This window comes from Chlamydotis macqueenii, chromosome 1 (genome assembly GCF_036417535.1).
Source record: "Chlamydotis macqueenii isolate bChlMac1 chromosome 1, bChlMac1.mat, whole genome shotgun sequence".
NCBI classification, from domain to species: domain Eukaryota; kingdom Metazoa; phylum Chordata; class Aves; order Otidiformes; family Otididae; genus Chlamydotis; species Chlamydotis macqueenii.
The window spans coordinates 152,788,030-152,800,832 of record NC_141556.1 but is presented as its reverse complement, the minus strand read 5'-3'; the positions used below and the strand labels follow the sequence as shown (position 1 = coordinate 152,800,832).

At 47.6% G+C, this 12,803-nt stretch overlaps 1 protein-coding gene across 4 annotated transcripts in view; it reads right to left on the bottom strand.

The window, feature by feature from the left end:
* CARS2 (cysteinyl-tRNA synthetase 2, mitochondrial) overlaps positions 1 to 12,803 on the bottom strand; it is a 37,638-nt gene that overhangs the window by 2,463 nt on the left and 22,372 nt on the right. For 3 of the 4 annotated variants that reach the window (XM_086770410.1, XM_086770427.1, XM_086770437.1), the window contains 4 exons: positions 9,825 to 9,963; positions 7,649 to 7,772; positions 5,562 to 5,660; positions 644 to 907 (listed from right to left, as the gene is read on the bottom strand). In XM_086770410.1, coding sequence (XP_086626536.1) covers positions 644 to 907; positions 5,562 to 5,660; positions 7,649 to 7,772; positions 9,825 to 9,963 — 626 coding nt within the window. The remainder of the gene's footprint in view (positions 1 to 643; positions 908 to 5,561; positions 5,661 to 7,648; positions 7,773 to 9,824; positions 9,964 to 12,803) is intronic. The other variant, XM_086770420.1, reaches the window with a different exon arrangement.

Below are 12,803 nucleotides of genomic sequence, written 5' to 3'. Positions count from 1 at the left end.
ACAACAATAAGCCAGCGAAGAGATTTCTCCTGAGCAGGAGACACCACTGGGGTAACGGAAAAGGAAAAGCACAGTGGCATTAGGTACAGGCTAACAGGAGAAAGCAGGGTGGGGAGAGGAGCGGTACAGGAGTCAGGCAAAGTACTTTATGGCTCAGGAACAGTTGGGAATGGGGCTGCTGAAGACAGAAGAGGCTGTCTTGTAAGGACTTCTCATTTTTGGTGGGAGAACGTGGGGAAGGTAGGGGGAAGGCATGATTTTCATAAGTCATCTCAGTTTACTTTCCAGTTCCTGTGCAATCTATATTTTTGAAGATCGCACACTTTAGTCATACCTTTCCTTCTGGATTGAACTTGGGCTACTTAGGGATTTCTGAGTATTACAGGATTTTCAGTGGCTAAATAGCACACCCTGAGTAACTGCAGAAGTAGGTACAGCTCGCATGGAGACAGGAGGAAGAGGGGAGCGGAAGAGAAGGCCAGCAGTACAACCAGACAAGGGCTTAACTTCCACCTCCTGCTCCTGCTGTTGTACAGGGAGCAGGGCACAACACTGAAAGCTGCCGAAAAGGCTCAAGGGGCAAAAGTAAACGCTGTCTTAAAAAACTACTAACGATCTCACACAGAGGGTCACTGTCTTCTACCTTTATGTGGATTCCAAAGGCAGCAAGGTCTCCACGCAGACTGTCACAAGCCTCCAGGAGGGGTTTTCTCTCCTGCATTAACTGCTGCCTCTTCTCCTTCTGTTCTTGTTTCTGTCCTTTGGCTTCCGCAGCACCCTCCATCGGCACAGCTTCTGGTGCCTCTTCCGGCAGAGCAAGCGCGTAATGACGGACCTTCGCGCGGAACCTTACAAGCTCGTCAATGACGTTAGAGAGCACAGCAGAGTTGTCTCCTCCCAGAGCCACCTAGAAATCAAACAGGTTGCTTTACAAACAACCGAGAATGATTTAAAAACCAACCCCAACTCAGTAGCATTCACTAAGGCATCATCACCTCTCTTGGTTGTGCATCTTCCGTTGTACTGCTACAATTAAAACATCGCGATCTCACTATGTTGGACAGAACATTATAGTACAGGCATACCTAGAAATAGTTTATCTTGGAGCAGAAAGCTCTCATGTGAGCATAACATGCTGCATAACCCAACTGTGGAACTCATTGCCACAGGAAACCTCTGAGATGCCAGAAGCGTGCATAAATTTTAAAAGCATTAGACAAATTAATGGTAGAAAGGCCTGGCAACCACCACTCGACACAGCAAGGGAAGCCCAGCTGCCAGCTCAGACAGTTCCTCAGCTGTAAACATCTGCAGAACTAGAAAGAGCACCAGCCCCTCACTCTGCCTTTGAGCTTCAGATCCTCTTCAGGAAACAAACCAGGAAAATTAGGTATTTCAACTTTAAGTCGAAAGACTGAAAGACTTTTAAGACTACCCCTTCTCCTTGCACCTACAGAAAACCTCCCCAAATCCCCTGAACCTTATCTGATCCGCCTTATCCAAAGTTTCAGCCACCCAAAAAGACCTGACCGAGCAGTAGCCATTACACAGAGTGGATGTCCTCTGGGTGCTGCCTGGCCCCCTCCTTCCCTCAGCCAGCTCTGAGCTTCCTCAGCCTCAGCGGGCTTGGCAGAAGTCAAGCTGGTCAACGCCACGGCAAGGGAACAGCCTCGCTCCTCCTAGAGGGTCCCGCTGTGGTGGCTGCCAGGAGAGGAGCTCAGGTGCTAGCAGAAGAGAAAGACCATTCCTCGGCGCTGGCACAGCCAGGCTCCCAATTTCACTCTCGGCAGAGAAACCACCCCTGTTTCTCATTAGAGGCAAACCCTTAAGGGGGAGGAAAAGGACAAAGCTCCAACAAACAAGAAAACACCATTGCGGTATTTTATCATTGAGACACAAGGAGGGGAGCAGACAATGGAGCAGTGAGATGTAAAGCCACACCAAGGCCAGTGGGTGAAGCTGCTGGCAGCAATGCTCGACTGGGAGCAGAAGAGCAGCTGAGTAATTAAAGCCAGAGGGGCCTGTGTTTAGTCACTGAACAGCAGGATGGAAATGAAAGAGAGTACTTTCAGAGGTCACTGACTGAAGCAAACAAAGAGGAGGAGAAGGAGGTGAGGGGGAGGCTATCAAAGAGCTAGAGCATGAGATGGTCTCCACAGTCATAAAAGGCAGCAAATTCTCCAAACTTTCAAAACATGTAAACGTACTAAAGAAGTTGTTTATGAGACTGAAGAAGGTAATAAATACAAGTGCCAGAAATGCTCTATCATAAACTGGGGTAGGTAAAAGAGCAGGATAAATGCTTAAATACAGAAGGGAGAGGAAAGACAAACTAAGAGGCGAGCAACAAACGCACCTCAAACACACACCACTGCCGAAGTTCAAACCAGGGACTTAACTCGTGACACAAGGAGAGATCCTCCGCAAGGAGGGGCAGCTTTAGGAGATGAACCAATCTGATTTCCATGTAAAACACTGTGTAGCCTCTCAGGGCTGATTTCAAATTTCTTCTCCTGCAGTGCCAGCCAATCCAGAGAGCTCGTAAGAAGTTTTATATGGAAATTTGGCCCCTGCCTGCCCCACGGATGATCCCCTGTTTGCTCCCCGCTGCGCCTGCAATACAGTACTCCTCAGCAGAGCAAAAGCCCTCACCTTTGCTCCCCAGCTCTAAAACAGGCACGACAGTGTCCGCCCATCGTCTTTTCAGAAGGATTCACTTCACCTGCCTGTGGCTGTCCAGGCTCTTTCTCTTGCCAGTGCAGGGAGAGAGATAGGCAGTCTTATTCTATACAACCGCCAGACTAAGATGAACCGTTCCTTAGCGGTACCTCTCTCTGCCGACTATGGCGGAAACACAGGCAGCTACGTTACACTGTAAGGCTCATTAGCCGAGACGAATCCAATCCTAAAAGCAAGAGAGACCCGCAGGCTAATGCAAACATCCAAACGAAGAGGGCCTGAACACTGCTCCCCATAGCCTCTACATTAAGTTGGCAGCACAGCAGCGGCCAGGCCAGCTAGCCCCCTTCCCAGACAGCCCCCATGCCAGGACCTGTGGTGATCAGGGACTGCTCCCCATAAGCTGCATGCCTGGGGCCACCTGGCTAAGGGGCAAGAAAGGTTGGGCACTGAGTTGTGGCTGCTCTCAAGGTCAGAGAACAATCCCTGCACCATTTTATTTACTAGCTGCGGCAGCCCACAAACCTGTCTGATGAAGATTATGATTGATTCATTTACTGAAAGCTGAAAGGAAAAAGAAGAGCGACAGAGAAGGGTCTGATGTGCTGCTCCTTCCTTCTACCTCATACCAACATCTTCTGCTGACCCTGCTGCCCCAGAGAAACTAGCACAGCATGCAGAAGAGAAAAGCTTTCAGACACTTGTTTCAGCAAAAATAAAGATGCAGCAGGCACCTGCATACAGACAGCCCAGAATCTGGAGAAATGACTTTGCCATCCAGCTTACAGACAAGTACAAGTGTTTAGTATGCCACTAAAAATTAACATGACAAACTGTTCTGGTTTTGTTTAGTGAGAGGGGGCTACGGTGGCAGCTTCTGTAGGAAACTGCTAGAAGTTGCTCCCCTTTGTTCAGTGGACTCGGATGGGCCTAGGGTGGACCTGCTGCTGGCCAAGGCCGAGCCAATGGGTAGCAGAACGTTCTGTGATAACGCCTCTGCGATCACGTATTTAAGAAGGGGAAAACAGGAAAAAAAACCGGAGAGGATGTGAAGCAGCTGAGCGGGGGGCAGAGAGGGGCAGGCACGAGCCTTGTGGGCCTTGCAGGCCTCACCCTCTGGCCTCCCACCAGGCAGGAGACTGGGCCCAACTCGGCCCGGCCTGGCTGCAAGAAGCGGAGAGGAGATGAGAAGTGAATGAACTGTAAACAGATCCCGAGAGGCGTCTGCCAGCCTGTTGTGAGGAACGGCTGCACACACCAAGGTCAGTGAAGAAGGAGGGGGAGGAGTAACGCAGCTCCCAGTAGAGATTCCCCTGCAGCCCGTGGTGATGACCATGGGGGAGCAGCTTGTCCCCCTGCAGCCCATGGAGGTCCACGGAGGGGCAGAGATCCACCTGCAGCCCATGGAGGACCCCACGCTGGGGCAGGCAGATACCTGAAGGAGGCTGTGGCCCGTGGAGGGCCCGCTGGGACACCTGTTCTGGAGGCACTGCACCCCATGGAAGAGATGACCCACACCAGAGCAGTTTCATGAAGGACTGTGGCCCATGGGAGGGACCCCACGCTAGAGCAGGGGAGGAATGCGAGTTCTTCCTCCGACAACAAAGTAGCAGCATAAAACATCGCGTGATGAACTGACCGCGACCCCCATTCCCTCTTCCCCCCTGTGCCGCTCGGGGGGGGAGGTAGTAGAGATAATGTTAAGCCTGGGAAGAGGGAGGGGTGGGGGGAGGTTATCTTGTTCCCTGTCTCATTCTCCTGCTAGTTTTAGAAATAAATGAGTATTTTTTCCCCAAGTCGAGTCTGTTTTGCCCGTGACGGTGACTTTAAGGATTTTCTCCCCATCCTTATCTCAAACCTTGAGCTGTTTTTCCTTATATCATCTCCCCCTATTCTCTCAGAGGGTGGAGGGAGCGGGAGAGAGACTGTGTAGACTGGTCCCGATGGGGCCTGAACTATGACACAAACCATGGGTTATGAGGAGTAACACAGAGCCAAATCACATCCAGCCACTGTTTTGAAAGAAATTTTGTGGAAACATGCACAAAGAGGCAAAATAAATAAATACATTTATTGCTATACTGCCTGACTTTCAAAGGATGAACAAAGTCATTTACAGTTTCTTATCCTCTTCTCTCCCTCCTCAAAATGAATTTCTGCAGAACAGTTTCTCTAAAGAAAAGTTTTAAACTTTTTGGTATTCAATTACAGATTCAATCAGGAGAGGAGCACAGAACAGCCAGCAGATCTCCAGCACCTTGTGTCATTTTAAACACTCCCCTTCCATACATTAGGATATCACCTCTGTATTTATCACCGTCTTCCCTGTGCAATACTTTGCTTTGAGCTTTTTTTCCTCCTTTTTTTTTCCTCTTCTCATTCCTACCCTTCCAAGCACTAAAGGATACGTTAGCTATTTCCAATGACAGGACCCCCCCCGACTCCCACACCCGTCCTGCAGCTCCTGCTGTGTGGGGAGGTCAAAACCGCAAATATTCATAGAGCTATCCAAGTTAGCCATCAGAAAGAAGAAGAAGAGCTGGGGAAATGCCAGACACAAAACAGGACCAACTTAAAAGGCCTCCAATGCTAACTTTTTATCATTTCATTCCTCAAACTTTTATTTCCACAGCACAATTGCTGCAGAAGTCATTCGAGAGTATCTGAGAGAAGAAAAAAGCCCACACTTTGCTCTCTCTTGTTCTACCTGCTCACATGGTTTCCTAAGACATCAAGGCAGAAACTGCAAGCAGAAAGTGCAGAAAGGTTTACTAAAACCATAAATAACTTTGTTACATCTGATGCTTCTGGGAAGCGTTCTACAAAACGTAACGCTGGCGCCGCTACCATATGCTAGTACACATAGAAGAGATGTTTCGTACCTGTCTTTCTCCAAAGGACATCCCAAGGGCATTAAAAAAGTCTTCTATATAGGAAATAAGGCTTCCATACACAACAGAGCTTCTAGGAGATCCAGCATCCTGTTTAAAAAACACTCAAAAGAGATGGTCCGGTCAATACACATTAGAGAACTCAGCATCTCTCTGTAGCCTAGTCCACAAGGAAAAACTATTACTAATTCTATAGATCTCCACCAGTAACACCTACCCAGACAGGAAGTTTTACAGAGATATAAAAGCACCTCACAACACAAAGGGAAAAGATTTAAGTGAACGGGGGAGGGGAAGAGCTTATTACCAGCACGCGCAGCGAAGAGAGGGATGCATGAAGCTGCCATGTGTTACATGCGCGCACTAAATTAGATCTAAAAATAGCACTTCTGGGCATGAAAGGGCTGTGTGTACGAAAACAAAATAAAAGAATAAAATCCCAGCTTCAAGGGCACCTATAAAATAAATTATTTAAGAAAAAAAAAAATCCCAAACCCTTAGAATTCTGAGTGTCTTATTGATTTAAAGAACGTGAAGATCGCTTTGAGACAGCTTATGGCATTTTGTTATGCCCCAGTAGCACCAGCAACCACCAGCAGCAGTGACAGAATAGCATTTTTATAACACATGTATTTCTTTCTTCCATATTTATTTCACAAAAAAAAAAAGAAAGAAAAAAAAAAGAACCAAGATTAAATGATAGACTGAGAAGCAATTTACGGGACTAACTCTTGCCTAAAAAAAAGAGTGATGACATACACAACCAGATTAGCAGCTGGTACTGGATTTTATCCGACATCTCCATTAGGGCCTGAGATAAGCCAGAACCTAAAATTTGCAAAAAAACTGAACTGGAAGGAGCTGAAGCAGACCGCTGTGGGAAAGAAACAGGAACATGCCAACTAAGGTAAGAATGGCGAGAAGGTTAAAGAGAGGAATGAGTAGTTATGTTTACGTGAATTTACCCACGGTTCTTACGGAGAAAAACTACGCGCACAGTCAGTAAGAGGTAACGCTCAGACACCTGGGCTGTGCCCAGAAAAGCTCCAGCACTACAACCAGAAATCTGTCAGCTGCCCCACAAATACCCCACCCAATTCTCAACAAAACGACTGACAGAAGGAATTCAGTGCAAATGAGCAACGAATGGCAAAATGAGGCTACTTGTATTTAGGAGTGGTAATGCTGTCACAGATCCCTGCTGCAAACTGGTTCAGGTCAGGGATTCATTGATTTTCTAAAGACAAAGCTAAGGACAGAATTTAAAGACAGTGCCAAAACAGGACCAGGAGGAGGCAGAATTTCTAAACCCATGGGCAAAATCTCTCTTAAAATCAGTTATTACTCTGTCCTCAACATTTCTTTTACAGCGCAAACATGGTGGACACCAGCAATCGAGCACAGCAACAAGGCTGAGCTGCTCGCCTTGGGCGAGAAAGGGAGCTGTGGGTAAAAGGAGACCCAGAAGCGCTTCGGAGCGTGTCTACTGCTCAGCTCTTGTCCTTACCAGACACCACCTCTGTGTCAGCATAGAGAGACCTTAACAGCCTCAATTTGCCAAAAGCCATCTGAAGATGAATTCATGGAGGCATACTGAGGACGCAGTTATAATTTGCCGACAGCAGAAGCCACTCAGTCCCCAAAACTGAACTCACCACCGTGACTGCCCCGTGCACCTGGGACTGCCGGCCAAAGCCCCCACAGCAACCACCACCCCCTATCTCCCAATTTAGGTTGATTTCTGTGCATGGGCATTAAGCAAAGAAGCAGGGCAAGAACGTAAAACCGGCACTAAAACTAGCAGCATGCCACAACAGCCTCAGGCCTTTCAAAAACCTCAGTATAAATAATACAGGGCAGCAGGAAAGAAATGTGCTTTGGACACAACGAAGCACAAAACAATAGCCGTACACAATTCCTGCAATACAGTCAGGACAAATGGGCACCATTAAGGTCAACAATTTGGGGAGCTTTGTTTCTGCTGGTTTCTTACGTGAACAATAAACTAATCTGTCTGCATTAAGCAGTAGGACAGTGGACAGCTGTCATTTTCTGATCTCTGTATCCTAATGGGTTACCTTAGTAACAGCCTTAAGCTGTCTGTTGCCATGGTGAATGAGGTCCATAATTGCTGCAACAGCCCTGGAGGTGTCAAAGTCATCTGCAAACGCAGCCTTCACGGTTACTTTTGTGTTGGCTAGCCTTCAAGAAGAAAAGGTAACGTTTAAGATAAGACAAACAAGATGCCAGCAGTATGCTGAATTCATCAGCTATTCAGCCAGAGGGAGTCATCGAAAGGACACCGTCATTCCCTTCCTAGCTGTCCTACGATGGGCAACGCTGCACAGATCAGGGAGAATACATCTTTCAGCCGCGAAGGGAAAAACGTGATGCAAGTCAAAATCCAAACTGCTACATCCATTCAATAAATACATGGTTAATCACAGGAACCAACCACGGCAGAGCAAGGCTTGCCTTAATCATTTAAAAACAGATGGAAAATGGGCCTTATATTAAGAAACCCACATTAACAATTTTGCTAAATGCCTTTTTACCCCCAGCAGCCCATTTTTCAAGCTAACAGCATGCTTCTACTCCAAAGCCACATCACGTGCGTTGCTCCAGTGCCTGGCAAGAGGGCTGACTCTGATCAGCCTGGAGTCCCGTTGGCAGGGTCCGGCTCAGAAGCAGGCGCTGCTTCCTCATTTCCCAGGAAAGACCAATCCCAGCCCTGGGACTCCACCCAGCTTGGCTGAAATGGAAAAGTCTGGTGGGACCCTTTGTGTACGGAGCTGATAGCCAGCAGGCAACCAGCACTCGTCACTGCAGGACCAGTGCCACCCACCGCAGCCGCTGTGAGGAGGAGGATGAGGAGAGCAGCATGAATAAATGGTGAGCTGCAAACAGCTGCTGGTGGCACACTCTTGTACACAGCCAGGCGAACCAGACCTCAGTACTGACCCAAGGATGCCGTTTCACAATGAAACTCAGGGAGCAGGGTTACCTGGGGAACCTCAATCTATCCTAGCAACTCTGGGGCTCTCCTTAACCCTGTTTTTCCTGTTTCTGAGTGGTTTTGCCTAGAATGCCTGCCTCCCCTCAGATATCAGATGGCTGCTGCCCTAACCCATTCCTCTCAACACTCTTCCCTGCAAGCTTCCCTCTCTTTGTTGAGTACCTACCACTTTCCTAATTAAGAGCTCCGTCTCATCTTAGCTGTTTTTACATCTAGTGTCAAACAAGTTGTGTCCTCCCACGTGTGCCCCACTGACAACCCATTTCAACTTGCCCACGTGCCTCACATCTCTCAACCTTATCTCTCACCAACAGGTCTCCAGCAGCCTCCTGCTGAAGGACTTGCGTTTGCCAAATATCGCAACTAGTTAATTCAACTCCCCTTCCCTGTAACACATTTCAGTGCCCCTTGCAAGCCTTAGTCGGTGCAGCCACAAGCTACCCAACAGTGAGGTGCGTGCACCACAAGGAAGCCGCCTTTCTTCTACAACACAGGCCCTTTCTCCTCTGATCCTACATCCCAGAGCTGCCTGCACGTACATCGCTTCAGGGTGCTCAACACCCTTCCCATGCTGACTCCAGAGCACTACACTCATCTTCTCAGCTTTTCAGCCAACACACAGCACGTCTCTCTCCAGGAAGATGATCTGGTTTTCCTAAAGGACTCCAAAGACAACTGTCCTTGTTACTGTCAGGGTCACAACAACTATAATTTCCTTCTTTCCCTGTGACATCTCTGCCCATCGCCAGTTTCTTTGTAACCCCTTCTCTCCTCTGCTGCACACCACAGTGCCAGACAGCTTGATTACAAGCTCATATGCCCAAGGCGTACTACTTTCCAGTCTTCCTCTTTCTTCTTCAGGTGCTAATGCACAGTTCTACTCATAAACCAGGCAGCCTCACAACTTCAGCCATAGCTCTGCCTTCTACATCACTCAAGAGGGGCAAAGATGCCTGTGTTAGGACAGGCATACTAGATAAATAACATTGATTTTAAAAATACAATGACCTAAGTGTAGCAGACTACAAGGAAAAGCAACTGGCTAGAAAAAGAAGAAAAAAAAAAAAAAGCTGCCTTTGGTGAGGGCTGGCAGAGAAGACCACTTCTCAGTCCTTCTTAAACAGAACTCAGAACACTGCACTATTCACCCCTCTGAGCCTGTCAGCAAACTGTTGCTCACTTAATCTGATGTGAGCACAGATTAATCAGAATCTTTAAGATACAGGAGATGCACTTACCTTTCCCACAATATGTCTTCTCTAACAGGGTCACACACCAGCTGTCCTTTAATATAAGCATTGGCATCTCTAATAAATGAGGAGACTGCCTGAAGAAGGTGCTTTGCATCATCCATGCTCTCGTCACTAAATTCTACCGCTAAGAAAATAAATAAATAAATAAATAAATATTTGGGCATTATGGCAGAGAGGATGTTGTCTGTATACTAACAATATTCTGAGATGAAGTCATTCCAGGAAAAGCTTGTTATTATCTGTCATAGCAAACTTTTAATTACATATTTAATTAAAAACTCTGTTCTTCATGTGTACTAGGTGAATTAAATCAATATAAAAGAAAATAATTACATATGACAACGTATAACCTACTATCAGACTGATTCAAAAAGTGGCTGTTGTTCAAAAGCTGACTGAAGCAACAGTTTGTTGAATTTAATTTTTTTTTCCCCATTATTGAATCTCTCTGTGAAGTTACTACGCCAAAGAATTTGGATCTGATATATTTCTAAGCATCCCCCCAGATTTAAATTGGCAAGACATACCTTTGACCTCACCCCCAATTTTGTCCCTATTCTAATTTAAGTAGACACAATCTGTCTTTGGAGACCTCCAAAGAGACCTAACCCTCACCACTGACTCTGTGAGGAATACAGGCACTTACAGTTAAAGGGCTGTTTCACCAACATCTAAAATCTAGATGGACTAAAACTTTGCAGTCTAGATTCTGCACTAGATATACAATTTCCTCACAATATCAAAGCTAAACTGCCCATATCAATTTTTGAAGCCAACTACTAGAGAAAATACAAATTGCTTAAACACATAAAGGCACATCCGGGATGGGATTCACCACACTCAACTTACACACTTACATCTACACCTCTTATAGTCACTGGAAAGAAAGATAAAACCTTAAGGCAAATGATTCATTGCATCCTAAGCAGAGCTCTGTAGAAGAGCACTCAGACTCCACACAAGCCAGCTCACCTGACTTTGGTGTAAGTTGTGTCCACTAAGGACAAGCCTAAGTCTAAATGCATTCCTTCCCACAAGATCACACCGGAGTTGATTACTTGAATCAAAGCCCCATTCGCAGCCAGTGCAGTACTGCTCCACCATTTTATGCCTGACCTCTCCACTAAGGTACGCCCAAACTACAGCTTGCAGCCTCCTCCTAATCTCACCAGCACTGAGCACCACCTGCAGTTTCCACAGCAGCCCCACCTCGGGTCCTGCACACGGTACAGCCAACCGCTTTGTGCGACGACCCAGCGCTGCCCAGGCGCAGCCTCTTTAGAGCAGGCAGACTGAGCAACGGGACAGATCTAAGAGGGCAGAGGCAGCCAGATGCAAGGCCTGATCTTGGTTCCATCAGCCTAAATCCCAAAGAAGCCTGTTTAAACAGACTTTCTGTAGGATTTACCCCAGTATAAGCAAGGCATAAATCTGGACCTGTATTTGCCAGATCTTCCACTGGTGTGTAACTAAAAAAAAAAGCATTACTGCCTCATTAACATTTGGTCAGCTTTTTAAAAGACCAATGTATAGACTTTTAGAAAACAGCGAGATACTTAAAGAGATCATTTGTATCCACTAAGATTACTCAACTGATTACCCCAGTTACAGGAACTCTGCGAGGAATCCTTGCTGGAGGTTTATCCTGATGAAGCCTGCTTTGATTAAAGCCATTTTTCTTTCCCGACTCACGGCATCCTCCTAAACCACCGCCTGCAGGCACTGCAAACCCACAGCGCAGCACAGGCAAGCCCGGCTCTGTAAGTCTCCACCGCGCTCCCTACTCCTTCCCTCCTTTGCCACCGAGAGCATCACCGCTACATCATCAAGTTAGAAAACATATGTTTATTAGCACCAACAAGTAATTAAAGATCAGAGGGATCAAAATGTTAACAGTTCATTCAGATTCACAAAATCACCACAGCAGTTCTGGTGACCAGGAGAGCGTTTTGGGGACAGAGCCCCGCTGCCTGCAGCGGGCTCACAGCCCTTCCACCTAACTGCACAAAGCAAAGTGACAGGATGCAAGAGGAAAAGCAGTGCCTCACAAGGAGGTCCCACAGGGCTTTGGAGATGGCACCTCTCCTTTTAAGCTGCACCCAGAAGCAGCCTGCCAGGCATGCTGGTGGTGACACACCATGCTGCTGCCTGCAGCACCTAGGAAAGACCTTTTCCCAACAGCCCCAGGTGGGCTGGAGGGTGGTGATTCAGGCCAAGAAGGGGACAGACAGAGGCATCAGCCAAAGCAGAAGGCCCGGATCACCTCCACTGCCCCCAAAGCTCAGCTTAACCCCGAGCAGCTCAGTCCCACCAGCCTAAGCAGGCAGAGAGGGAAATGGAGCAGAGGGACTCCTGCAGAGACACACTGAAAGGGTGATGTCCTGCATCAAAGCCTCTTCCCTCTGACTTTTCTTCTCTTCCCCACAAGCACGGCATCCAGCTTTATCATCCCGGGGACAATTACTGTCACAGGAGGAGGCCCCCGCTCCCACAAAACACATGCACCTCCCTGCATGTACCCCTCCAGCCCTTGCGCCTCCATGGTTGGGGCAGCTTGGAGTCGCGTTTGTCCCCAGGTACCCGTCAGCACACACACAGGCAGGGGGTAGCTCAGATCACAAAATAGGCCCATTCCAAGCCCAAAATCCGTCTAAGCCACAGCACCAAGCACAAGTAATTTCCAACGGTCAGGCACTGCCCTCATCCACGTGGCAACCAAGATCTTTCATGGGCTCGATCCAACAAGTGCAGTAACATCACCCAATCCCCCAAACGTGGATTTTGGCAAGTACGAAAGGCTCTCCTTCACAGGCAGGGATGGCAGGAGCCATCGCCAACAGGCTTAGGCTACAAAACCCTTTTTTTCCTAGGAACAAACAGAAGGTGCTGGGGATCTCACTTCTAACAAAAATACTTAGGAAGCAGACAGCAAGACAAGGAGTGCAGTAACCTTATCTTTAGACC